General features: G+C 54.2%; 9 protein-coding genes across 9 annotated transcripts; 5 read left to right on the top strand and 4 right to left on the bottom strand.

Moving 5' to 3' along the window:
- Nucleotides 1-1095: 1095 nt before the first annotated feature.
- Nucleotides 1096-2352, top strand: GGS23DRAFT_593248 (uncharacterized protein; the record flags this gene model as incomplete). Its single annotated transcript, XM_051518017.1, has 2 exons — nucleotides 1096-1592; nucleotides 1977-2352. 2 exons carry the CDS (start codon nucleotides 1096-1098, stop codon nucleotides 2350-2352), a joined length of 873 nt encoding a protein of 290 aa, XP_051375211.1.
- A 443-nt stretch (nucleotides 2353-2795) lies between these two features.
- GGS23DRAFT_274439 (uncharacterized protein) lies at nucleotides 2796-4434 on the bottom strand. The gene is made up of 3 exons (XM_051512474.1): nucleotides 3862-4434; nucleotides 3740-3809; nucleotides 2796-3690 (listed from the first exon to the last, which is right to left on the bottom strand). The coding sequence occupies exons 1-3, from the start codon at nucleotides 4270-4272 to the stop codon at nucleotides 3239-3241; spliced, it is 933 nt and encodes a 310-aa protein (XP_051375210.1). The 5' UTR covers nucleotides 4273-4434; the 3' UTR covers nucleotides 2796-3238.
- On the top strand, nucleotides 4362-5490 carry GGS23DRAFT_550893 (uncharacterized protein). The gene is made up of 2 exons (XM_051515313.1): nucleotides 4362-4479; nucleotides 4539-5490. The coding sequence occupies exon 2, from the start codon at nucleotides 4597-4599 to the stop codon at nucleotides 5164-5166; it is 570 nt and encodes a 189-aa protein (XP_051375209.1). The 5' UTR covers nucleotides 4362-4479; nucleotides 4539-4596; the 3' UTR covers nucleotides 5167-5490.
- Nucleotides 5491-6563: 1073 nt separating this feature from the next.
- Nucleotides 6564-8820, bottom strand: GGS23DRAFT_550892 (short-chain specific acyl-CoA dehydrogenase). Its single transcript, XM_051515312.1, has 3 exons — nucleotides 8302-8820; nucleotides 7071-8237; nucleotides 6564-6999 (listed from the first exon to the last, which is right to left on the bottom strand). The coding sequence occupies exons 1-3, from the start codon at nucleotides 8433-8435 to the stop codon at nucleotides 6954-6956; spliced, it is 1347 nt and encodes a 448-aa protein (XP_051375208.1). The 5' UTR covers nucleotides 8436-8820; the 3' UTR covers nucleotides 6564-6953.
- A 207-nt stretch (nucleotides 8821-9027) lies between these two features.
- Nucleotides 9028-9949, top strand: GGS23DRAFT_274361 (ribosomal protein S12). Its single transcript, XM_051512473.1, has 3 exons — nucleotides 9028-9293; nucleotides 9446-9739; nucleotides 9834-9949. The coding sequence occupies exons 1-3, from the start codon at nucleotides 9165-9167 to the stop codon at nucleotides 9909-9911; spliced, it is 501 nt and encodes a 166-aa protein (XP_051375207.1). The 5' UTR covers nucleotides 9028-9164; the 3' UTR covers nucleotides 9912-9949.
- A 351-nt stretch (nucleotides 9950-10300) lies between these two features.
- GGS23DRAFT_593243 (glycosyltransferase family 15 protein) lies at nucleotides 10301-11820 on the bottom strand (the record flags this gene model as incomplete). Its single annotated transcript, XM_051518016.1, has 4 exons — nucleotides 10301-10368; nucleotides 10427-10715; nucleotides 10771-11685; nucleotides 11770-11820. The coding sequence occupies 4 exons, from the start codon at nucleotides 11818-11820 to the stop codon at nucleotides 10301-10303; spliced, it is 1323 nt and encodes a 440-aa protein (XP_051375206.1).
- Nucleotides 11821-14423: 2603 nt separating this feature from the next.
- On the top strand, nucleotides 14424-17654 carry GGS23DRAFT_274268 (topoisomerase II-associated protein PAT1). The gene is made up of 3 exons (XM_051512472.1): nucleotides 14424-14484; nucleotides 14937-17213; nucleotides 17265-17654. Exons 2-3 carry the CDS (start codon nucleotides 15025-15027, stop codon nucleotides 17551-17553), a joined length of 2478 nt encoding a protein of 825 aa, XP_051375205.1. The 5' UTR covers nucleotides 14424-14484; nucleotides 14937-15024; the 3' UTR covers nucleotides 17554-17654.
- A 318-nt stretch (nucleotides 17655-17972) lies between these two features.
- On the bottom strand, nucleotides 17973-19725 carry GGS23DRAFT_274210 (uncharacterized protein). The gene is made up of 2 exons (XM_051512471.1): nucleotides 18949-19725; nucleotides 17973-18865 (listed from the first exon to the last, which is right to left on the bottom strand). Exons 1-2 carry the CDS (start codon nucleotides 19556-19558, stop codon nucleotides 18156-18158), a joined length of 1320 nt encoding a protein of 439 aa, XP_051375204.1. The 5' UTR covers nucleotides 19559-19725; the 3' UTR covers nucleotides 17973-18155.
- A 742-nt stretch (nucleotides 19726-20467) lies between these two features.
- GGS23DRAFT_593240 (R3H-associated N-terminal domain-containing protein) lies at nucleotides 20468-21712 on the top strand (the record flags this gene model as incomplete). The annotated part of the gene is made up of 3 exons (XM_051518015.1): nucleotides 20468-20891; nucleotides 20985-21489; nucleotides 21553-21712. 3 exons carry the CDS (start codon nucleotides 20468-20470, stop codon nucleotides 21710-21712), a joined length of 1089 nt encoding a protein of 362 aa, XP_051375203.1.
- Between the last annotated feature and the right edge of the window lie 2688 nt (nucleotides 21713-24400).

Here is a 24400-nt window from a genome sequence, read left to right as displayed (position 1 = left end):
TAGGGATGCTAGAGAGTGCGACATGAATTGGGCTGTCTCTTTGGCGCTGACGCCCACTCACCCCCTGCGGAGCAATAGTTCCCCGTATGAGCCTGGTAGGGCCAAGAGAGGAGGAATGTCGAGATGGAAAGATATAGCAGAGGGTTGCCGGGACTCGGAGACCGTAAGTTTCCGGGAGCCCTAACAGAGGCCGGGGTTCAGAGACAATGTACACCCCATTGGTCCCATTCATTATGGCCGGGGGCTTTTGATGGATCTCATACTGGCCAGCGACATTGGTCGGCCGGTTTCCTATTTGTATTTCCTTTCTGATTTTCTTGCTCTGAGAACATGTACCTATCGCTTGGCCGGTTGTCCCCACTCGGACCCCGGCTCGGCTTCGCTGCCCATAATTGCCCCGATCTCTCTCTTGTTCTCTTGGTATACGGACATACTATGCAGATACCTAATGTGGTATTAGTGAGTAAGCAGACAATAGGTGCGTAGGTATCATCTCCTAACCGCCTAACCATTTTCTTCTTCGTTCGCGTTTTGTCGTTGTTATACGCGAAAAGAACTTCTGCCCGTACACGTATTCAAATCTATATAGGTATACCTACCTTCTTAGAGTATCGAGGTTCTGTCCCGAGAAGTCCCTTACAGGTCAGCGTGTGTGCTATGCCGACGTGTGGAGCGTTTCTTGTTATTTTCTGAAATAACAGTGCAGAAGCGGTGTCCCCTTCGGATATGTCTCTCGGTTGGCGTGCCGTGCCGTGCTTGGGGAGGCGGCGTTGAGGGATCGTTGCCACATTGTAGGCTTGATCCCACACCGGCCACTACGTGAGATGCTCGTATCCATGCGACAGGCGGGCTGCGGATTGCGCCATCTCATGCGCCACGGCCACCAAAGGGGTTATTCATACCAAAAGCGAGGAACAGACAAGCTCGATGTGGCTCCACGGCTCGGCACTCTAGTATTGACCAAGTCTATTCCCGCACCAGGGTCGCATGGCTGGACCTTCAATGCACGTAGAGTTGCGCCGATGCGCGGTCATGATGTGTTTGTCCCGCGGGGTTCGCAGGGGTTATTCACCCATCTTGCTACAGCTTATAAACATGATCGCCTCTCACGCTCGCTTCTGGCAGCCAGAAAGGATACCCCGCTGTTGCCTCTGGGCCCCGAAGGGACCACGCTTGTTGAGGTCATACCCAACACAACCATATCAGAATGGTCTTACCACTAGGTATACCCACGGGGTCCATATTGCCGGCAAGAACTTAAGCATGGCAGAGTGGACCGCCGACCGTTGGGCGGAGAACGGGCGGAATTCGAGTGTCGTTTCCTACTACGTCTACTTGAACTATCCCGTCGACAAGTCGCTGAGCTTGACGTATTCTAACGGAAGCATCTACACGCCCTCCCTGGAGGAAGCGGTACTGAATCAGGACGAGACGACCGGCTACCCCGATCGGATACTTACCCACGTTCCATGGTATTCGGCTAGCGGCAGCGTCGATGCTGAGTTTGTCTACGTTGGGCGCGGCCAACAAACCGACTTCGAGAGGCTGATCGAGCTGGGCGTGCCTCTGGAAGGCAAGGTCGCTGTTGCTAGGTAAGTATGGTGGTCCCTTCAGAGGCCTCAAGATGAAAAATGCGCAGGAAAACGGCATGACTGGCGTTATCATCTTCACAGATACAGCCGACGATGGGAATATTACCGAGGCTAACGGGTATGCCGCATACCCTGGTGGACCGGCGCGGAACCCAACGGCTGTGCAGCGAGGTAGCGTACAATCTCTCTCGATATCCGGGTTGCCCGTCAAAGGAGGATTCGCCGCGGGCAGACTATTCACGGGTAGTGCCCAGGGTCCCTTCAATACCGATACCGTATGTAGATGCCATTCCGATCCTCGCTACACTTGACGGACACGGGACAGCCGGTGATGAGGTAAGCCGAACGGGCTGGGTGGGCGCGTTGAATGTGACGTACCTATAGCACAGGCCCCCCTCCTGGTTCGACGATCAGCTTGAGCAACGCGATGGAAGATGTATACGCCCCCATATGGGACTCCATTGGAATCATCAATGAGACGATCGGGGACGAGACAATCGTCATAGGGAACCATCGAGACGCCTGGATTATTGGAGGCGCCGCCGATCCGAATAGCGGGACTGCCATTACCGTTGAACTCGCCAAGGCGTTTGGAAAGTTGCTGTCTCAGGGGTGGAGGCCACGAAGAAATATCGTATTGTGTTCCTGGGATGCGAAGGAGTACGGTCTCGTGGGGTCAACAGGGACGAGGCATGTTGTAAGATCGATCTCCGCCCCTCCCGGGGGCCACCCGAGAGGAAGAGCGAAGAGTCCCGATTAGGCGCGTGTTTACTGGCCGCGTGCTAGCGGCGTCGAAGTTGATGGCTCGCTAATATTAGCAGCTGGATGCCGCAGTGAACACGGCCCTTCAGACGCCTTCTGATTCACCTACGTAACTTCCCTCAGACTGATCTTGATGGAAACGATAAACTGGATCCAAAAACAAAGAAAAATAGAAGAAGAAAAAATCACATTCGTTACTATGGGTGATTACCTACATTGAAACTACCTCGACTACCGCACGGTGCAACTGTGATTCGGCCCGGTTCCTCGGAATCAGGATCGATCGGAAGCCCTGATAGAGGCTCCACCTGCTGGTACAGCTGTATGGAGCCCAAACCGGAAGCATCCGGCGAACCTTCGCGATGTGTTAACGGCGACGCTACTGATCTAAGTTTTCACGAGAGGCTTTCCGACTGATGATGGGATCACAGAAAGGCTACGAATTCTGCAGGACGGCGAGCTCTCAGCGAAGGGTCGTCGGGCTTTGGCACTAGGTATTTAGGAAAGGGTCTTTCCCCCTGTTCTTACTCTTGGCTTCTCCAAGATTCAGTATCTGTCGTTACTTGGATAAAAGCCGCCCAAGTCAGACGGCCCCCTTCGTGTGCCTGCCTCGCTGGTGACCGTTGTGCTGTTGCCAAGATCGCTTGTTGGCATCGTGGCCATTGGTTCTATTGGGATTGGCCTACTACTCTACGGAAATCTTTTATCTAGGCTTTGCTATTATCTACAGAAAGATAAGCCGCAATCCCCGCAAGGTTCGTTAGGAACCGACCCAACTTCTCTGTTGGAATATTGATAATAATAAGGGTGTTTGTCTTTGGTAAATGATACTTCTCTACTAGAAGTCTTCTTACCTCTGCTTACACGTACATGTACAAGTGTTACTAATTGTTACCAAGCAGCTCTGGAAACAGCTCCGGAAACAGCTCAACCATTCTATCATGGGCCCTTGCGGCATCTTGCTTTAGGTTCCATTCGGCGTTTTCAGGTGTATTCTGAGCAAGCGTCTTGAAACCAGCAGTCCAAGCCCTCCATTCGTCTTTGCCTAAGGGATAGACCGGGCGTTGAGAGGGAGACCTGATCTCGTTGGCGAGCGCCGCCCCCGAAATCAAGATGTATTGCGCGGCTATCGCTCCCTCACACCATCGAGCGAGCTCGGTACGTGCTACCGCCCTGCTCTCTCTCAATCCCAGACCCTCAGCAATACAGATGGCTGCGAATTGCGAGCCCCGAACTCCCAGGATCCCTGCCTCAAAAAGCCTGGCAAAGAGGGTGGCGATGCTAAGAGCCGATTCGCATTTTTCCCTCAGCTCGTTTTCTGTCTTGGAACTCGGTACTGTTTCAGTATTAGTATCAAATATAGTTATCAATGCTTGGATACCTACCCTGATACCTGTTCCAGCATGTCTCTACTGCAATACCGACAGCCTCGTCGTAGGGCTGAAAGTCAAGATCCTATATTGGTTCAGTATGGCAACATATAAGGGTGGTGAAGTCGAAAAACTACCTCGACACCAAAAGCCTGCGGCCCAAGCCCCTTGATGTCAATGACGAGACGGACGAGCCTTTCGTGTTCGGAACTTTGGAACGGCACCTCACAAGTGAGCTCGAAGGACAAAGATGCAACTTCATTTATGAAACCCAACACATCGCTGCTGTGGGATTGCGCAGACGGGGCAGAAGCGCTAGGGTAAGCTTCCACACAGTATTCAAGTATTCGTTGTGCAGCTTTGCTACTAGCCGTAATGTCGTCGCCGAGGGCTTCCAACATGTCGCGCAGGATGCCTAGCAGATCTCGCTGGACATCGTCGATGTCGTCGTCGGCAAGGAGATTGTTTTCAAGGTGGGCGACCCAGCGTGGCTTGTCTTGGCTGAGCGGGGGAGGATCTCCACCGGCTGGCTTAATTAGGGTGGTCATGCTGACGATACGTTTGGTGGAGGAAGAAATTGAGGAAGAGAGAGAGAGAGAAGCTACGTTGAAGATAGGCAGTGCCTAGGGGCCATGCGAAACGGAGGCCACGGGTTAAATAGCAGATGGCGTAAGGCGAAGTTGGTGAGAGGGGCGGAGGTGTGTCTAGTTGCCCGATAATGGTGGGGGATTACCGAGAATGACCGCCGAAATTTGGTAACTATGTTCCGTGCTGTATTTCTGCCCGCTGTGCCACTGACAAGCCGGTCCCCTAGCAATATCACACATATCGCGACGATAGAATTCACATTCTAGTCGCAGAGAGACAAGCGGATGAAGCTGGCTATCCCGCGAGCCGTCGCCGAGGATTCCACCTGGACGAATACCTATCGCAACGACGAGGCTTACGGAAGAAATTTCGACCACGGGGAGTCCAGGGAGGATAGACTATACGAGATCCCCGTGACGTGCAACACCCCATACGATATGGACAGGCGCCCAGCCACTCTCCAGCAGGTCCGGAGTGCCAACGAGAGGCTACATCATAACGACAGAGCCTGGGTAGCTCGGAACCCGCCTAACGACCCTGGCCCTTACCGTGCTGTCGTGAGTGTCAACGAGGATAAAGGGTACGTGTACCCGGCCACTGGTCTTATGTATCATCCGGAAGGCAATTCGAGGGCCTTTACTCGTGCTCCAATTGAGCCCATGGACCGGCGTGGACACCAGGTTGCTCAACGGCACGCGGATGACCACGACGACAGCCTAAATCGAGTTTCAACTTGGCCACCCAGAGACGAGGATGGCGAAGACCTAGCCGACTATGAAACTCGGTACAGGAAGGAGAGGGGGCCCCGGGGACGTCGTGTTGATAAGGGCCGGGCTTCTAAACAGCCCCTCTAGGTGGCAGATAGTTAAGAATGTATCGGCGTTACCGGTTGTTGGACCGAGGCAGACTTGGAGTGGCTTGGATTGTGCGTGGTAGATGGGGCAGTCAGGGACACGTTTACTACGTAGGGCACCATTTGGCCTTGTTTTGGGTCTCTGCATGGGCGTATGACCCTAAAGGTGGGCTCTCTTGAGCAGCTCAGCCCAGCTCAGCCTAGCTCAGCTCATGTAGATACTCGACTCCGTACTCATGCTCAGTGTTGCTTTGTAACCGCTCAGCGGCAGCTCGGCTTTAAAGCGGCAGGAGCTCAGCCCTGCATCCGAAACTGGGTATTGGTGTGCTTGAGTTTCGTCTCCGACTACAGTGGAATCTATATTTAAGTCCTGCACTAATAGCGCCCACAGACAAAGGGAACGGCCAATCGTCCTCTTCCCTCAGTGGGATCTTTTATATACGATAAGTCCCGGCGATACAACGGTAGTCATCGGGGACTGCGGACACAAGATGCCGCATCGCGCTCGCGAGCCGATAGCGGCTGCGATTCTGGCTAACGCGAAGAAGGGAGGGCAGGATGAGAACGGTAGTAGCAGTTGATTCGCGGGCTATAGAGGGCGTCTAGCTTTACGGGAGCAACCTCGCCACCTTCAGCTTAGATATAATATGTCCTTCCGTCGAAACTCGCCCCCTCAATGTCTAACTGGGCTTACAGAGACTTTCTTGTCTAAATCACTGGGTAAGGTGATGCCTGTAGGTAAGGTTGGTAGGGAAGTAATGGAAAGTAAGACTAGTACTTTCTTTGCACGCGAGAATCTTTGCGAGTTTCAAAGATACATCGATAGAGACAAACAGCTAGTGGGGTAGAGGGTTTGAAAGTGATGATTTCTGTCCACACCGAAAAGTCGACGGAGGTTTGCAGAACTAATAACCACTTTTACATTTACAATCATACCTGCAAAGCAAAAACATGGCGTGCACGATACAGCCGATGCCACTATTATCTATCGCCTGCGGTGAAAAGCAAAATAGTAAATATTTAAAGACGTTTATAGATATGCTTGCTACTAGAGGCAGAAGGGCGTTTGTTCAAACAGAGCACCCCTATCAACAATCTGCTTGCGTTAGGCTCGCTTAACAAGCGGATTTAATAGGTGCTAGGTAGTGTTGCGATACGTCTCAAAACGAAGCTATCGTTCTTATTTTGGTCCTTGAGTGACCTTTAACTACTAATTCGAGAACAACTTGTGGTTTACACAGCACCAAATTAGCCGCACAAACCTACAACACATCATGAAGTCAACTACGCATCAAGTCTGATGATCTGCAAGAGAGCGTTGTACTACGAGGAGTATATATAGGAACGCTGGTTCATGCGCATAGAAGTATTCAAGCAACACTACATCAATATCCTTAAGGTCTCACTAAATTATTCTACCCCCTCACGGTATCACCAGGGGGTCTACCAACAATAGGCAACGAGAGTCTTAGTCTTGTGAACGGATTTTAGGGTTTGCTATATAATACTAATGCCGAAGGAGCTTTTCTTAGAGCAGGAATGCTGCCGTCCGAAGCGTATCCCTTTCCGACCAGCACTCACGTCTAATCCCCTAGCCCGATGCCGGGGAAAGGCTTGATATAATATATTACACGTAAGGGCAATTTCGAGGTCACGTCCACTCTCGCCGTAAGATACACCGTGGATCCCGCGGCTTCCCACCCGAGATGTCGGTACGCCGCGTCCTCAACTAGGTTAGTTATACAAAAAGATACCGAGAACTCGCAGTGAAGCATTCTCGGTCCTCTCTCATGCCGTGTAGTCCTTCTGGAGTAACTTGGCAATGGTATTGAGCCTGCGGTTGGGGGTTGGGGTTAGCACCTTCGTACCGACGGTAGGCGTAGATAGGTAGGCCAATCGACTTACTGAATGTTGCTAGTCCCCTCGTAGATGGCCCCGATCTTGCTATCCCGCCAGTATTTCTCGGCGAGACCCTCTCGGACAAATCCCATACCTCCCATCCACTCGATCGCGAGGCCGCTGACACGGCCCGCGACCTGCGAAGCGTACAGCTTCGCCATCGCTGCGTCTCTGACGAAGTCTTCGCCCGCCTCCTTCTTTCTAGCCGCGTTGTACACCAGCGCGCGGGCCGCGGAGATCTCAGTATAGGACTGCGCGATTTGGTGCTGCATGCCCTGGAACTCGCCGACCAGCTTTCCAAACTGCTTCCTGTCGTTCCAGACGTATTTTACAGCGTTTTCCCACGCGCCGAGCGCGAGACCAGTCATCTGCGCCGCGATACCGATGCGGCCCTCGTTCAAGAGCCCGATGGCGTATTTGTAGCCCTGGCCCCGCTCGCCCAGCAGGTTTTCCTTGGGAATTTCGACGTCGTCAAAATTAAGAACGCAGGTGCTGCTCGCCTTGATGCCTAGTTTCTTTTCCTTCTTCGCAATCGAGAAACCCTTGGTATCCTTGGTGACGATGAAGGCTGTGATGCCCTTGTGTGCCTTAGCAGGGTCTAAGTTCGCGAATACGATAAAGAAGTTGGCTTCTATCGAGTTCGTGATCCACATCTTGCTGCCGGTAATCTTAAATCCGTCGGCGGTTTCTGTCGCCCTCGTTGCGAGTGCGAAAGCGTCGGAGCCCGAGACGGGTTCGCTGAGGCAGAAGCTGCCGACAGTATTGGTCGCGAGCGCCGGAAGGAATCGCTTCTTGATCGAGGTGCTCCCCCACTTGAGAACGGCTGTATTGACTAGGGTATTGTGAACGTCCACGAGGACACTGACGCTGGGGTCGACGCGAGCGAGCTCCTCGATGCCCACAATTGCAGAGGTGAAATTCATGCCGGAACCGCCGTACTCCTCGGGGATCTCTATACCCATAAGGCCTTGCTCAAAGAGCTGTTCGACGAGCTCCGGGTCCATTTTTTCGGCCTCGTCCATATCGCGGACTTTAGGTAATATCGCGTTGTTGGCGAACTTGGAAACAGTCTCTTGCATCATTGCCTCGGTCTCGGAGAAGTGTGTTATGGGCGTCGGCGGGATTTCGGTGATGTCAGTCATTCGGCGTGGTGTGGCAGATAGAGATCTCCATCTACAGGCGTGGTCGATTAATACCAGAAGCTATGGGGTCGGATCTCGAGTCCTGCGAGACTCACTGGTGCACATTAAACCTTGGCGCCGGCTTGTGTGCTGGTCTGGCACCACAGCATCGTGGCGATAGCAGGACCCCGGGGCTCACACTAGAACATCGCCGGAAGGCCGGCTGAAGGAACCTCACAGTTGCGGACATGATGCGCTTGATCGAAACGATGCGTATAGCGAAATTGGTGACGGGACACGGACGCAGCACCCTGAAAGCAGGCGGGCAGGACAATCGCTCGGCGATGGCGACGGCGACGTTGGCTTGTATCGTGGGGTGGAACTGTAGGATGCAATGATGCAAGGGGGAGAGGAGGAGGAGGGATTAGGAAGAGGAAAGAGAAAGATGTCACGATGGCCAGAATTCCATGCCTACTCCTTTCGTTATCTAGGCATAGGCTACAGCTTACATTCCTCGGATTGACTTTGGCCGCGGCCGGACGGGTTTGTGTGCACGTTCAGTTCATTCTGCCGAGGATAGCCATGTCCTAGCCGTGGCTGGAGATACGGAGACGGATTAGAGAGATGGAGGAGTCCCGTGAGTTGCGCCAGGGCGGAAACGCGGGGAGCTTTTTCGTGGGGCATGTGAATAGATGACCTAATGGACCCTCTCTTTGTCCACCTAGGTCTGCGCTATACCCACCTAGGTGTAGGTGCCAAGGTGTACACGGTACTTTATGCCAATTTACGCCTTGGCTAGCTTAGGTAAGAAAAAAAGTACCTGGTACCTCTCTTCAGGGCCGACATCATCTGGCAGCCATTTGTCCCTCTCCTGGTCAAAATAGTGGGAAATACACAGACCAGAATCCCCAACTTACGCTCTTGGTCTGATTGACATTGAGGATCTAGACTTGGGACACAGCTGGCCCCCGTATCCCCTATGGCGGTGCGCATAGCGAGGTCCCTCTGGCGGGCGACCGCGATCCCGATGCCATTTCCAGAGTTGCGCCCTGTTCGACTCTTCTCGACTACCCCGTCACCCAATGCGACTCTGAACCAGGTCCTTCGAGTACGTTCCCCCCCCCCCCCATTCTTAGCTTCGACTACGCGAACTCGATGAGCCGGGGAAGATGACTTGCCCGACGAGAAGAGAGAAAAAAAAGTAAAGCATTGAAAATTTGGATCCGACTAACAGGCAATTCTCCTTCGGAAAATCACCAGGGCTGCCGCAAGCCCCAGCGCGCCCGTCATGCCGTCTCTCCGGCTCTATCCGATATGCACTGCCCGCAGCAGAAGGGCGTATGCCTCAAGGTCGGCATCACGCGTCCCAAGAAGCCCAACTCGGGCGAGCGCAAGACTGCCCGTATCCGCCTCTCCAGCGGCCGTCTGATCACCGCCTACATTCCCGGAGAGGGCCACAACATCCAGCAGCACTCCGTTGTCCTCGTCCGTGGAGGGCGCAGCCAGGACTGCCCCGGTGTCCGCTACCATCTCGTCCGCGGCGCTCTCGACTTGGTAGGTTGGGAATGGGGGGGAGAGCCAAGACAGGCTTACGAGAGCGCAGCTCGAGAGTGAGGACCTTGCTAATACGAGTCAATCCTTTGTGTAGGCCGGCGTCGCGAATCGTAAGTCCAGCCGAAGCAAATACGGGACGAAGAAGCCGAAGAAGGCGTCGGTCGGCTCCTGAGGCAAAAAAAAACATTGGCGCGAGGGTCGAGTCTTGGCCCCAGGGCGAGACGGCTGGTGTGGGTATTGCATCCCGTTAGCCGATAGGGGCGATGGGTTCGGAGCAGGATGTGCCAGCACTTTCACGCCAGATATTGTATAAAATAACCTCGCCATGCCTTTTCTTTGAGGTGATAATACCCATAACGATGTATCTACAGCCGAACAAACGGATATCCGTCGTTTCGAGTAATGAACAAATCCAGACGCCGCGTCCCACCATAGGAATCGATACCCCACCGGCCTAGACAATGCAATATAGGAGGAGCAGGTCGTCACTGAAGAACGAGCGATAGCTACTTCACAATCATTTCTTCTAGTTTTTTTTTTCTCGTATCTGCCCAAATCAGTCTAGTCTTGTTGATTTTGATACCCGTCTGGCTTCTCCAACCCGTTGAAGTCAAAATATCTCGTAGTGCCTAGAACGTGCGGTTGGTCAAACTACGCTGGGAAATGCTGGCAGTGAGATGGACTTACATGAGTACCCCTTCCAGTCGAAATTTTTCGCAGGTTCGCAATGGCAACGAAGGTCTAATCGCCTCTTCTCATCGGTCGGACAATGAGTGAATGGGACATGGTAGTAAGCAATGTCGTTGAAGAAGTGAACTTCTTCCTTCTTCAGCAGCAGGCCCGCCGCAATGGAGTGGACTGGGGCATCCCCCCACCGCTCGTAAAAGAAGCCGCCATCTTTGTCGAGGGACTCGAAAAAATCAGTATAGGGCTTGGAGCGAAGCCATTCGAGACTACCGACTTCAAAGTTGGACCACTGCCGACCAATTAGGGTTTTTGTTTCGTTTAATCTTCATCGATTCATGACTTACGAAGTGGCAGTTGGTGTAGGTCTCACCACCGTCATCGCTTAGGAAACCCATAGAGTTGCCCTCGACAATGTGTTCTGGATAGTTCTTCATGAACTTCTTGACACTGTCCCAGAGCGTGGGGATGGTGTCGACGTATTCTAACAGACTGAGGACAAAACTGTATTTCTTCTTGTTCTCGGCCATGAAACGAAAAGGGTCGTAGTGGATATCACAGAGAAGCTCGATGCTAGGTTCGACTCTCCAGTACCATTCATAGTTCATCATCAGCGGCTGGCGGAAGAAGAAGCCGGACTCGAATCGACACATGTGACGGTAGCTGACAGAGTCTCCATAAATAATTTTGCGCTGTGCCATGTCCTCCCGAACCTTGCGCGCCTTGTCCTGGTCGATATGGTCAGGGAAGGACCAATTCTCGGTTGGGATTTGGCCATAATACGTCGTCCCAGAAACTAGCGAAGTGGTGACCTTTTTGAAGGTAGCGTCGAATGGTTGGTCGTTCAAGAAAACCCAATCGTAGTTGTATCGGCGGTTGAAGCGGTCTTCGACTTGGCGGATGGAGCGAGCAATCTCCCACACATCACTGTTCCGGGCGAGGGTGACGAAGGTGGCATTCATACGAGGGCCGGGAGCGGTTCCTTGAAGGTCACCCCATCCTGGATCAGATGGCGACAGTGCCATCGGGGCCTCGGCGAGGTCTTCGACTTGCTTGGGGGAGCCGTTGGGGGGTCTCGCTGAGCCCTTTGTAGATCCGGACCCGCTGCCCTTTGAGCTGCCGGACGACACACTACCACCAGCATCGTGTACGGACTCTCCGGGCTTCGAGGATGACCGGTCTTTACCCACGCCGAACGACGCGGGGTTCAGAGGCACTCTCTCGTACGAGGAACGGGACGCATAGTATAGGACGGCGACAAACTACAGGTTGTGGAATATTCCTGTTAGATGCCAAGATGCCAATTCCACCGGGTTGCAAATGCGGCCGGACCAACAATGACTTACAAAGAAGGCGAAGAGAATGTATCTCACGATGCGCGCGCTGCCGGCGGCCATGATATCGAATGCGAACCAACGACCCGATGGCCGTCAGGAGTTTGTCGAAGCGAGTCCTCAGGTAAGACGGCCGTGGCTGCCCAAGGGCTGGAGGATTTCGCCAGCCGGAGAAGAGGACCGGGGTCCTCCAAAAGGGGGAAACTTTGTTCGCCTACTATCGCAAGGAGACAAAGAGGGTGCGGAAAGTCATCACCGGGAGTTTCGATGTGGCTGATGCAAGTCCGCTGGCACGAACCGAGTTTCTGAGCTTAGAGGGCGGGAAAAGGGTGGAGAGGAAGGAAACGAGGAAAAAATAGATTAAAAACTCGAGACGAGGAACGGAACGAGTCCGGTATAGGTAGGGTAGGGGAAAGCGGGAAGGTGAATACGAAGGCGTATATAACCGCGAGGAAAGTGCAGGGGGGGCGGGGGTCAGACTCCTGTTAGGCTATGTACCTGTACGCGACACGGGGCAGGACAGCACCTCCGGGTATTCGAGAAGGATTACGGAGGGGGGAGAGCATAGGTAGGATCGCCCGTAGGAGGGCCCTTTCTACCGGACAATAGGTCGTCGACGGGTGACGGCTCACGATAGAGACCTGATTGCATGGTCTAGTCGAGAGCAGCTTATAGTAGGTTAGGTAGGCAAAACCGAGAGCGGAAAACGGCGAAGAGACGGGCGGGTTTGGGATGAAATCTCCAGGGATACCTATTAGTTGAAACAGTTGCCAACGCGGCATACGATAACGTTACCTAGGTACGTAAGTACCTACCTACCCGAATGCTGGCATTTGCATGGCCAGACGGGGGAAGGCCTCGTCCCAACACGGCACGCAGCCTCCAGCCAACCACATGGGTACGGATGGAAGTAACAGGTGACACATCGGTACCAGCTAGGAGAACAGGTACCTAAATAGGTAATTGCAGGTTAAGCACTTACCTAACCAACACGAGGAAGGGCCGGGCCGACCTAGGTAGGTACCTGGCTATTACCTAGGCAGGTGTTACTTCCGCGCGCCGCCTCTCATCCACTAAGGTACCTACCTGTATCTACCGTACCCAAGGTACTTGCCTCGGGAACCTGAGGTACGTCAGGCACGTCAGGGACCTGGTCGGTACCTCTATAGAACTTCCCCTACCGCCTGTACCTCTTCTCCCCACCTTTTACGGATACTCATGCATGCCTGAAGGTGCCTATCTGAAGTACCTACCTCTAGGTACCCTAGCCTCTACTCATATGTATCTCATAAGGTAGACCTCATAAGGTAACGTACCTACACCTCAAGCATGTACGTAGGCTGCCTGTCGGCCACATCCAAATTTCCACCTCAAACAGCTGCCGAATGTTTGAGTTAAACAAGCACTCGACTGCCATGTAGGGTCCCGTGGGCATCTCACTTGGCAACAATCACACATGGACGGTATGCTCGTCCTTTTCATATGCCGATATGCCTCTTGGTGACTCCGTACGCCCCAACCTGTAAAAAGATAGGCTTGGCTATAACACAGATCCGGATGAGTGGCGACTGTTGCGCATGGCGTGCGAGAGTGCGCAACCAGGCATCTAGTTCCTAGCGCATGTGCTACCGGGATTCTAGAATGACATATATAGCTGTTGGGACGGACAGAGGTATGTACGGACGGTGGGTTTACGCTGACGCACAGCACTTAACGCATGCTGGAGGGCCATAAAACGTACCATCTTCGTAAATGAGGGGCCGATCCTATGGGCGATTGGACGAACTAATTTGCTAAGAGTGTTTCAGTTCTGACAACGTGGTATGCTAGGCACAAACGACTTCGCGTCGTCGTCGTGTGCAATACTTGCCCAGCCTATAATCCACTTCATGCGGATAGAATTGGCCAGATGGTTGTTACTTATGGTAAATATATTAAGTAGGGCTCGAGAAGGGAGGCACTGATGTCGGGTTCTGAGGGTGTCTAATTAGTGTTGTCTCGCTGAGGTAATCCGTCTGATGTGCCTTAGGTGCCTAGGTACTTCGCACAATAAGGTTGTTGATTGGTTATACCTACGTGTATAGTATGTGCCTCTAGGCCTCGCATCTATAGAGCATGCATTCTCTAGACGATACCAGCGAGCTAGCAGACACAGGAGTGTGTGTGCTTCGATAGGCGTATATGAGTAATCACCACACAACCCAAATTACGCGCCTGGGCAGCCAGCACCTTGGTGAATGAGTATTATCAAAATCGCTGAAATGGCCTCTGTTGGCTGGTCTGCCTACTATACCTTAGGCATGTGCTACGGGTACGGGTCATTCCGCTAAAAGAGAACGCCCCGCTCGGAGCCCAGCTTGTGGGGCTCAGCCCCTGATCTTTCGCACGTGATTGGGTTCCGCATCAATATTCTGCCTGATTCCGTCCACGCCTCCTCCGGGCTTTTTATTGGCTCGTCGCCACAAAGCGAAGACCATTGTTCCTCAATCCCACCAGATATGCCTTGCCGTCTGTGAATCGAACCAGCCTTGTAATATAGTGCGTCAACTTATCCACCTCAGAAAGCTGGCGAGCCTACCGTCTTCCTCAACCGCAAGCCGCTGTACTCTTCCATACCGGTACCTGCTTCGTTGAGGTCCGGTTTTGCTGCATCATTACGATCATTTAATAACCCCAAGGCTGCTCGTGTAGGTCTTGCGTCTCGCCAAAGCTCTGCCCAATCTGCAGGTATTTCCCCGCCGGTGTTTTCATCTCTACCTGACCGTCAACACCCCTCCTCTTCCTCGCACTCCACCAACGCCATCCATCCCCCTCTCCGCATCATGATCCAGCAAACCCTCGGCCCCATCATTTACGCATCCCCTCGGTTCTTTTAGCTGTAAGTATCACTGTCTCCCCGTTGCGTCTTCTCGTCTCGCCTCTCTTCCGACGAGTGCGTTGTGTCGCCCATTCATCATTTCATTTTGGCCCTCTTCCCTCATGAACGCTGTACTCGCCTAGGAGGCACACGCCTTGTGCGTCTTAGAATTACTCTATTGCTCCTATACCCGAATGTGTATTTACTGCATCCGCCCTCTCCGTATTGCTCCCTTGGCCTGAACGTGGGTTGTTTCCCAATAGCTGGTGATCGTGCTCTACACCCCAACTATTGCTGTGCTAACAAACTACCGTTTCGCAAGTCTTTCTATTTAGATCCTACCTCCCTCCTACTCTTTCCTCTAGAGCTCAGTTGAAACTGCAAGCATCGCAAAGCTTGCATTGTTCGCCATGTCGTCCCAGGTGAACCACTCAAGCCACGATATAACGGCTCCTGGCTTTGGCCAACCTTACGATCCTTTTGCCGACCTTTCGCATGATGCGGATGACACGGACGAAGCCCTGGACTTCGATGATACATACGATGGGCTAGGTGATCAGTTGGATGAGACGGACGACGCCTTTAACGACGACACCTTTGGTGGGGGCACCGGAGCATCCCACGCGCCCGTTGGCAAAGATTTTGATTTCTTTGGTCAGACTGCGAAAGTCGCAAATGCCATCGAGGAAGAACATCAACGCTTTAGCCGCCAGAAGCCTGTCCCTAAGACAGCGCCAACTACGTCGACGCAAAACTATAGTTCAGGATATTCGTATCAGCCAGCGCCGAAACCGGCCAGAACGGGCTATGAGAAATACAAAGAGGCTGAGCCCGTCTCTGATCTCCAGGTTGATGCCTCAATATGGGGCGTTCAGCCCAAGAAGGCCGCCGCACCAACATCAACAACCCAGGGCCAACCGGCAGGCCCTACGACAGGCCGAAAGATGATGAGCTTAGAAGAGGTCGAGGCGGCAATGAGAGCTCAGGCAAAGGCTCCTCCTCCCCAAATTCCACAGGCTCAGCCACCCCAACCGTCTTTTGGGGCCTCTCCCGAGCCTCAGACATCGACCCGGCAAGCGCACCACCCCCATCTGGAGTCTCGAGAACACCATCCTCCACCGCAACAATTTGACAATCGGCAAGCTCAAGGCCTTTACCCGCCTGGCAACCATCAGGTCACGCAAGGCCCAACCGCACACGGGCACCCCATCGCAATCTTGCAACGCCCATCTTCGAAGCAGGCCCCGCCTAGTCCTCTGCCCGTCCAGAATCAGCCACCTCCTATGGGCTTTCCGACGCAGATACTGCAAAATCCGAATCGCCTCCCCGCAGAACCTCCAAGGACGGGCGTGCCAACCCACCGACAACAGGGATCACTTTCTCACCAACCACAAGTTGGCGCAACCGCCCCTCAACTGTCTCACATGACTGAGCACGAAAAATCGGCCTTTCTCGAAGCTGAGGCAAGGCGTGCGAAGCGAAACCACAAGATTCATGTTCTGTCCAAAGACAATGGCCTAATGACTCCGCAGGATAAAAGTTTTATCACCAGAATTCAACTTCAGCAGCTCGTCTCGGCCACTGGAGATCCGAACGAGCACGGCACCGACGCCGCCCTTGCAGAGGATTTCTACTACCAGGTTCTTAGCTCCTTACGGGCGGGACAGCGACCGAATCCAAACCAACCATTGAACACATTTGCCCAAACATACCTCTTCCAGACAGGTACCCGCCATGGAGGTATGAGACGACAAGGCCGTGGTCCGGAGAATCATATGCAGCGCATGGAGCAACAAGTGCAGCGCGCCGTCGAGGCTGCGAAGAACAAGCCCAAAAACAAACAACTGGTCATCGAAGGCAGCTTGGGAAAGATTTCTTTCAGTAACGCGAAGACACCCAAACCTCTCCTAAACATTAAGAGGGCCGAAAGCAACCCCGAGACCCATCGTCCACACCCAACCTCTAAGGGGACTGATAAGAAGGAGACGCTCCGAAACATCGAGAGCGCGTACATGACTCTGATGAAGATGGAAGACCTGGCTCGCGTTATGCCTCCTTCTCCATCTGACGGTCAGCCGGATCAAGCGTTTGCCGAGCGACAGCTGGAGAAGCAGAGACTGAATGAGAAGCTGTGGAACGAGCTCAAAGTCCACGAGCCTATAGGTGCGACTGCAGTACATCCATTCATCGACTTTCTTTCCTATCCCAAAGGGAAGAAAGCTATCCCCCGCGTCTTCCAGCATCTGAGTCCCGAACAGCGTACGACTATCTTGACAATTATCATTATCCACCTGGATCAACTTGATGTTGTTCGAGGCGCGCAGGTCCAGACCGGAGAACCTCTTAGCCTTAATGCTGCCACGCGGGAAAGCATCGAGTTATTCTCTTTGGCAGTGATGCCAAGCCTCTTCCAGCTCCTCAGCGAATCAGAACTCCACATCGTCACCGGCGTGCTGGGATTGATAACCCAGAATTTAAACGTGGACCTAGTCGCACGGACACGTATCGGCGTGTCTATGTTGACTATGATTCTCAGTCGAGCGGAGCTCGTCAAACAAGCGGGGCAGGTGGACGAGCATTCCCAGCCTTGGAAGCAATGGTGAGTAACAAGGGGCGGCTGAGTAGAACTTGCAATGCTGACGAGACTTAGGACCTCGACTTTCAACCAATTTTTCAATGCCTTAGAGCCGACGCTGCCCAACATCTTCCCTGGCACCGTCACATCTGGAGAGGACATTTATGTCTGGCAGTTTCTGGCAGCCATCGGCATTGGTGCTAACCCAGTGGAGCAGCAACGATTGGTCCTAGCCGTGAAGGACCGCGTCATGGAGACGGTGGGCCTAGCGAAGACACTCCCTCCTGACATGGCCAAGCAGCGATTGGACAATGTCAACCTCTTTATGCGATCCATTGGCCTCGACGTTGAATTATTGAACTAGGCCATGGTAAGCAGACCGAAGGTCTCTTCTACTGGGCCAGCCTTGGCCCCAACGGCGGCTACATTCAGCGAATATGCTTATTCACGCCGGACGGCGCAGCTTAACGAAAAAGCTGTATGCGGCTTGATATGCGACGCAAACTGCTTACCAGGGGGAGTCATGCGAGAAGCGACAGGACCATGGATATATAGGCGGGGTCCAAATGGCGGGGTCTATGCGTATTCCTGTGAATCGTGACAACCCGGAGGTTATTGACGAGGGGAATATGAAGACGAGGCGAGATTACTTCGGGTCGGTAGCTCCCGATTGTCAAAGATGGTCTGTACGGATGCTTGATTATCACAGGGATAGGGTAATATGGCCCTACATTTGCATCACGAGCATAGTTGCCGAGAACATATAGCAGGGTGCGAGATTCCTAACACTGCTGGAAAGGACACCCGAAAATGCCAGAGGGGTAGGGTAGCTTGTAAATCCATGTTACGTAGCGTGCGGGATGATATCACCCGTGTGGTATCTTTATAGAACCGGCGAATTCTTCTATGACGCCGACTCGTAAGGAATCCTATATCCTTGTCGAGGGAACGACAGCTCCCAACCATCTACTCCTTGAATGCGACAGATTTGCCTCTCGTGTGCTTTCTAGACGGAGAGGCGGTAGCATTAGTACTAGCCCTAGCTGCCTTTGCTCTTACTGCACCGATCCCCCGCCCAGGCTCCGATTGCGGCGGCTCAACCTCGTCGGCCTTTGCCTTGAGGCCCTTGTCTCTACTGTCTTGCAGCGACTGCTGGTCATCTCTCGAACCACTGACGGCATGCAGGAACTCGGTCTCGGTCCACTGCGCCTTGTATGCCTGGAATGCCTGCTGGCCATCGTCGTCATCCGCCGCGGCGCCGGTGCCAGCTTTCTCCTTACCCTTACCTTTGTCAAGCCCAGAGCCCCTCACGCCCCTAGCATGGGCGTATAGGAGGTTGTTGGTGAACATGTTCCAGGATTTGGAGCTCTCGTCGTCCTCGTATTTGAGCTTCATCCACGGCTCCAGTTGGACCTGACGTAAACGCGAGCTCATGGTATCGACTGTCAATTCTCCGCTGTCCGTATTCGCGCTCTTGATCGACATGTGGATGGCGCGGGCGGTACCGGTACTGCCACCGGCGCCGCCGCTATCCTTTCCGGCAGGTGCCGCACCCCCCGCTCCTATAATGCCTTCTCGCGGCCGGCTGAGGCGTTCCTGTTCGGTGTGTGCGTCGAGGTGGTGAAGCTGCGGGCGCAGGTTGATGATGGATGTAGCCGGGGTGAGGTGTAACTGGTCTGCCCGACGGATGCTTGTTAGCCATCGAGTATGCGCGCTTCTGATTATATCCCGGATCGCAATCAGGAGCACCCCAGCTCACCTCCTTTAAAAACCCCCACCATCCAGCGGCAGTTCGTCTCCGTCTCGATGGGGAACTGGCCGCCTAGGGTCTGCACGCGGAGCACCTTGTCCTGGCGCACGGCTTCGCTCCAATCCAACATGCCGATCTCCTGATCCCAATCGTCCGTCCGACCTCTCCCTGCGCCTGCGCCCCCGCCAGCCCCCCCTCGCATGGGAAAGACGCCGACGCCGAAGCCGCCGGCCAGGCCCAGGCTGCCGCCGTTCCGGGAGGCGAGGCTGCGGGAGAGGGCGCTGCCCCAGCGCAAGCCCTTGTCGCGGTCGTAGTCGGCGTGGGCGTGGGCGAGCGGCACGTCGACTTCGATCATGCCGGTCTTGTTCTTGATGCGCACCTCGTTAAGCTGGCCGTACGGGGCGCGCACGGGGCCCTGGCGGTTCGGGTGCTGCAAGACGAGCAGCTTGCGATTCTCGGGCAGCGGCGCGTTCGTGTAGACGTCGTAGCTTGCGACGACGGGGTCCGCGTCGTCGTCGTCGTCGCCGCCGCCGTTAGGACTCCTGTCGTCCTTGGTGGCGACGGGCTCGGGTTGGGGAGAGATCGAGTCTATTTCCATCGGAGCCGCCATAGAAGACATGGGATTAGCAAATCGGCGAATGGCGCGGCGTGCTGAGGTCGCCGGCCGGAAAGCAAAGCCAAGGAGTCCTCAGCGTGCCGGTCCTGCGTCAGAACCGCGGAGGGTTCACGCAGATTGTGTTGGAAATATTAGGTAGGTGCAAACAGCAATCTGGAGAGGGAAAAAAGGAAAACAAAAACGGATATAGGCGCCGAAGGGGTCGGCTTTCCCTACTCCTAGTATGTGTCTGGGTAGGCCGCTTATGTTTGTAGTTGAAGCCGGATTCAAGCTGTACTGAGTAGGTCTAGGTAAGGTAGGCAATTCGCACAGTTACCTAACCTGGCCGTACGAAGTTTCTAGCGGGGCAGCCGCTTATCGAGGGCGTGGGGCTTATCGTCGCCCCCTAAGAAGATAATACAAGATAGGAGGGTAGGTCCTAAGGGACCTTCAGCCGGACGGCGAGATGCATGTAGGTACGGGTACTCAGAAAGTACTAGGCGCCTAACATAAGCCGGCTGCCCGGCTAGTACCCACCCACCCTAGGTACATACTCATACATGCCGCTACCTGAGATGAGCATGCCGTGGCCAATCACGTGAATATGTGTCGCACACAGGGCATTGATGATTGGCCCCACCACAACCTGCGATTCCCGACCCATCCCCTAATTCATTATGGAATTTGGTAGGAAGCCGATTATCATCGGGGCCTATTCATCGTCGTCTCACACATCCATGTGACGGATCGTGAGCCGTCATCTTCTTCGGTCTGGTTGCTGTTAACTGTCCCGTCTAATTGCCTACCCGTTCGGCGCTATTCCTTGACGGAAGACAGAGAGGTTGCTTTTATCCCCTCTCGTGGCAGTACGTCACGCACGATTACACAGCACTTCTTAATACTACAATCCCAGCCAGACCGTTATTTCCCACCATGGCGATATACAGCGCCGTGCCGCCTCCTCCGGAACTCACGGGCACAACGGCGAGTTCGCATCTACACCAACCGCACCAACAGCACCAGCAGGCCCAGAACCCGGGATCTCACCAATTCCCAGATTCGGCGTCGCAAACCGGCGCATCACTCTCCAACGGCGTTGACGTCGGAGCCTGGGTGGTTTCATCCGCCTTCGAATCGCTTAGTGTGTCGCCCGCTGCCTGCGGTGCTGGCAACCCGCTAGTTATTCCCCTCGACGAGCCTCTAAAGAAGCCCTCTGTGACGGTCCGAGATCCTCGCTCTGGATTGGCGGCAACTACACCGATCCCGCGCCCACCGTCCCGTCGCGACAGTCAGCATAGGCGGGAGGCATTGTTGAAGGGCAAAGAGGGCAGTCGACAGCGACGGCGCTGGGAGAACGGTACTTGCCTCTACACGCCCTCGTTCATATCCCCGAGGTAGACGGGTAACGCGGTGAATTGCAGCACTAACGTGACATTTCCTCCCGTCCTAGACCGCCTAATGCATGTTCCCAATGTCCAGCCTCCTCAACCGTTCGATTGGGAACCGCGCCCGCTCCATCCCGTCACCGACGTCCCCTACCAGATAGCTGCCGCCTGGGACCTACACGTGCGTGCCGAATTCGAAGCCAAGAGAGCGGCCGCGGCGCGCCGTAAACAGATGCTGACCCGGACGCTGGGCGACGAGCACGTCGCCGGGCGAGTGCCCCGCGAGCTGTTTCAGCGCGCAAAGAAGACGCCTGCCGTCAAGCTGTGGGTTCGCTCGCTGGAGGAGCCGGTCCGGCGGTACTTGGTTGAACATCGAATCGCGAGAGAACCAGAAGAAGCCTCTTCCGCTGAAGACGGGGCAGACACCGAAGACGACGAGATAGTATTTGTTGGTCGCAACGGCACTAGCCGAGACGGTTGGAAGAGGGCTAAGCGAGATACCGGGGGCGAGACGGTGGGAGAGGGCATGGTAGTCGACGCTTCAGGCGATGATGCCGATGGCGCCTTCAGGTATGGCCTAGAAATCACGACCATTTCAACTCGGAAGAGCTGCGATGATGCTGACACCCCTAGACGATGGATCACGCATTCCATCTCTGATTACTACGGCCTCAACTCCCACTCGGTCTTGGTGGGTGACCCAAAGCGCAAGGTAGTATACGTGCAGATGAAAACTGGGCATGTGCCGCCGGTACAAGCAGAACTCCCACGGCCCTTGTGGGAGTTGTGTTAATGAGAGTTTTCGCCGAATTCCACCGCGATGTTGCTCGGGGCCTCCACGACGCAATGTATACATTTGAGTCGTGGCACGCCAAGGAGCTAGATTCGTTGGCGAGGCGAGAACGCCTTTCCATACGCCCATATCGGTGTAGGCGGAATCGCGTATATTATTCTGTCTCTGTACCCTGACTCTGGCGGCTCTCTCGTCTCTCATCTCCCCCTAATATACCCTTGTATGTGGTAGACACCATCGCCCCTCAAATCCCTGCCTACCCAGTCCCTTGAATCTCCATTGTGAATCGGGATGTATCTCGTAACCCTGCCTCCAGAGACTCGGTACCGGCCCCCTCAAGCACCAAGGGCCCGGTACGGTTCCAAGAGCAAAACCCGACGCTGGCAGAACTCGCTATCCCTCCGACCTCGGGCAGGCTGGCGCCGACTCGGCGTGACCTGGGGTGCGGGTTCCCCGATACGAATCCTGAACGTGGCGAAGGCGCTCGAGATGCAGGGTAGTATGTCGATGTGTTACGAGTAGCTCAAGGTCGCTCTCCTCGATCCCGGGCCTGTATCTTATTCCAAGGAGGAGGCGGGGAGGGGGAACTCGAATGAATCAACTGACGACAAGCATCATGGAGGAGGACCAAGGAAGGCCATCTGACCATAGGCCTGCTATACGCCCTCCTTGCTTCGGGCAAGGGCACTCTAGGGGACTCGACAAGACTCTGGCGGCTGCTGCCACGTCAACGCCGAAGCCAATACGACGGGTGGCTGGGGCTGAGAGCAAAGCATAAAGACCCGGAAGACAAGAAGGTTATAGAGAGATACTTGCCGGCGTTCTTGTCCGTCACAGGAATTAGAGGGCGCGTGCGATACACGCCTCGGCGGTAGCCAGACAAGCCGCTCGAGGAGGAACGGGCGTGGTAGCCGAAGGCGATAGGCGGCATTCCCGTCGTCGGCCGGAACGACAGGGGACTGTCAGGGATTTATTATACCTAACAGATTCTGCCGTATATATTCCGTCACGGTCTACATTCTGACCCGGGTACGCTTCGGCCTCTGCATTTCCCCGGTGCTATGTGCGTATCATATTATCGTCACGCTGCCTCTCGCCATTCTTAGAAAAGGTGCTAGCCAGGATCTTGGTTCGCGGTGTTTATCATTCTAGATAGCGTAGCCGGAAGCACAAGCAACGACCAGAGCCCTAAGACCGTAGCAGGTTATAGAATGGCTGCTAGTGGTGATATTATAATGAGTATATCTGCACGTCATTCTCCCGCGGTGCGGGGGGGGTTTAAACGGTTATCTTGACGTAGGTAGGTAAAATCTTCTGGAGCGAGGCACCTTTATAACTAATGACTAGTTTGATTTCCTCTGTGGTGGTAACACGGGACGGCGTAACGAGGTAATTTCTCTCTAACTAACTCCTACCAGTATTGGAAGCGTGGTCGACGGGCCCGAGATTTGGCATCCAGGTACTCGTCTGCAGAGTTGGAGTATTAATAATGGCTGGGCCAACATTTGGATGTCTGGTACCATCGTCAGGTCCCTCCCGTTCAAGAATCCGGCAGGGAAATATAAAATACCTGATAGGTCGCTCGAGTGGATATGATTCGAGCGAGTTGCTTAGGTCCAATCTGCCCCCGTCTGAATAACGCACTAGGTAAGTAAAACCCCCCGAACCCTAAAAGATCCGCTTCTCACGTCAACAGCACATCGTTCTAATATTCCGAACCGACAACGGTCCGAGACCCGCTCGACTGAGCACAGCTGAAAGGCGGGATTGAAACTGCAGGTCTAACAGTTGGCCTGGACTGGATACCACGCAGGGGCTTACTGGCCGAGGTCGACACGGGAATCCGCGGTGGGGAGTCCCGACGGCGTAGAATGGGATCCAACCCCCCTTGTCTTCCCGCTTAAGAGAGGCTCTAGCTAAAAAGCCACGGGCGTTCGATACGCAGGAAGCTAATGCTCATAAATGCAGAATGTCGGTAGTAATAACGCCGAGGACTAGACGGGGGCGAGGTAGGTAACCTACATCGGCCAACGTAATAATCCCAGAGCCTCGTCCTCCATCGTGCTACCTCCGTCTATTCGGACCTACTCCAGAATCCTCATGTGCACGTGGGTTCAGGTACTTTTCCGCCCAGAACCCGGTGTAGGCAATTAATCTGCAGCCCAAGCAGAGGTTCCGGCTGCCATGTCGGTTGTGAGCGGCTGGATGCAGTCTATGATCTCACGGCGATAAACCGCATCCACTCCTGCTACAACTGAAGCCCACGAGTCTCCGCCAAGACTGGCATTCAGCTCCTATAGCCACCGCCGTTATTACCATGTATGACCGTTGGGGGAACTAATCGCTGCCAACTCACTTTCTCTCGGGGGAGATGATCTCTAGACGAGTAATAGGTTGGTAATAATATTGCTCCCGTGTGACTCGTCAGCCATTAGAGGATTCGAGTCTGGCGGCTCTGCGCGACCTCCGAACCCCCGCACCCGGACTTGATTACCTATACCTACCTATCCCAGGTCAGCCGCCGTACACACATGAAAGTGGTTGTCTAGGTCAGATCAGAGTGCAATAGGTGGCAGATATCAAATGGCGCGCTCCCGGTTTCTCGGCATGATAGCTTCCTGGTGACGTGTTGCCAGTGTCTTACTCATGAACGGTTGCTCCTCCCTACGGAGACCACCGTATAATAAA

This window comes from Durotheca rogersii, assembly GCF_024521655.1.
Source record: "Durotheca rogersii strain YMJ 92031201 chromosome Unknown GGS23scaffold_3, whole genome shotgun sequence".
Lineage (NCBI taxonomy): Eukaryota > Fungi > Ascomycota > Sordariomycetes > Xylariales > Xylariaceae > Durotheca > Durotheca rogersii.
This window is presented reverse-complemented; position numbering and strand designations above follow the sequence as displayed.

What these genes read in the sequence shown, in the direction of transcription:
- GGS23DRAFT_550893 (XM_051515313.1), top strand. Translation starts at nt 4,597, where the DNA reads ATGAAGCTGGCTATCCCGCGAGCCGTCGCCGAGGATTCCACCTGGACG.
- GGS23DRAFT_274361 (XM_051512473.1), top strand. Translation starts at nt 9,165, where the DNA reads ATGGCGGTGCGCATAGCGAGGTCCCTCTGGCGGGCGACCGCGATCCCG. An exon ending in CTCTGAACCAGGTCCTTCGA is followed by an intron (nt 9,294 to 9,445) that starts GTACGTTCCCCC and finishes GAAAATCACCAG; the next exon opens with GGCTGCCGCAAGCCCCAGCG. An exon ending in TCCGCGGCGCTCTCGACTTG is followed by an intron (nt 9,740 to 9,833) that starts GTAGGTTGGGAA and finishes TCCTTTGTGTAG; the next exon opens with GCCGGCGTCGCGAATCGTAA.
- GGS23DRAFT_550892 (XM_051515312.1), bottom strand. Translation starts at nt 8,435, where the DNA reads ATGTCCGCAACTGTGAGGTTCCTTCAGCCGGCCTTCCGGCGATGTTCT. An exon ending in CCAAGGTTTAATGTGCACCA is followed by an intron (nt 8,238 to 8,301) that starts GTGAGTCTCGCA and finishes CCACGCCTGTAG; the next exon opens with ATGGAGATCTCTATCTGCCA. An exon ending in GAGGGGACTAGCAACATTCA is followed by an intron (nt 7,000 to 7,070) that starts GTAAGTCGATTG and finishes CCCCAACCGCAG; the next exon opens with GCTCAATACCATTGCCAAGT.
- GGS23DRAFT_274210 (XM_051512471.1), bottom strand. Translation starts at nt 19,558, where the DNA reads ATGTCTTCTATGGCGGCTCCGATGGAAATAGACTCGATCTCTCCCCAA. An exon ending in GGTGGGGGTTTTTAAAGGAG is followed by an intron (nt 18,866 to 18,948) that starts GTGAGCTGGGGT and finishes TCCGTCGGGCAG; the next exon opens with ACCAGTTACACCTCACCCCG.
- GGS23DRAFT_274268 (XM_051512472.1), top strand. Translation starts at nt 15,025, where the DNA reads ATGTCGTCCCAGGTGAACCACTCAAGCCACGATATAACGGCTCCTGGC. An exon ending in TCCCAGCCTTGGAAGCAATG is followed by an intron (nt 17,214 to 17,264) that starts GTGAGTAACAAG and finishes GACGAGACTTAG; the next exon opens with GACCTCGACTTTCAACCAAT.
- GGS23DRAFT_274439 (XM_051512474.1), bottom strand. Translation starts at nt 4,272, where the DNA reads ATGACCACCCTAATTAAGCCAGCCGGTGGAGATCCTCCCCCGCTCAGC. An exon ending in CGCAGGCTTTTGGTGTCGAG is followed by an intron (nt 3,810 to 3,861) that starts GTAGTTTTTCGA and finishes GAACCAATATAG; the next exon opens with GATCTTGACTTTCAGCCCTA. An exon ending in ATGCTGGAACAGGTATCAGG is followed by an intron (nt 3,691 to 3,739) that starts GTAGGTATCCAA and finishes ATACTGAAACAG; the next exon opens with TACCGAGTTCCAAGACAGAA.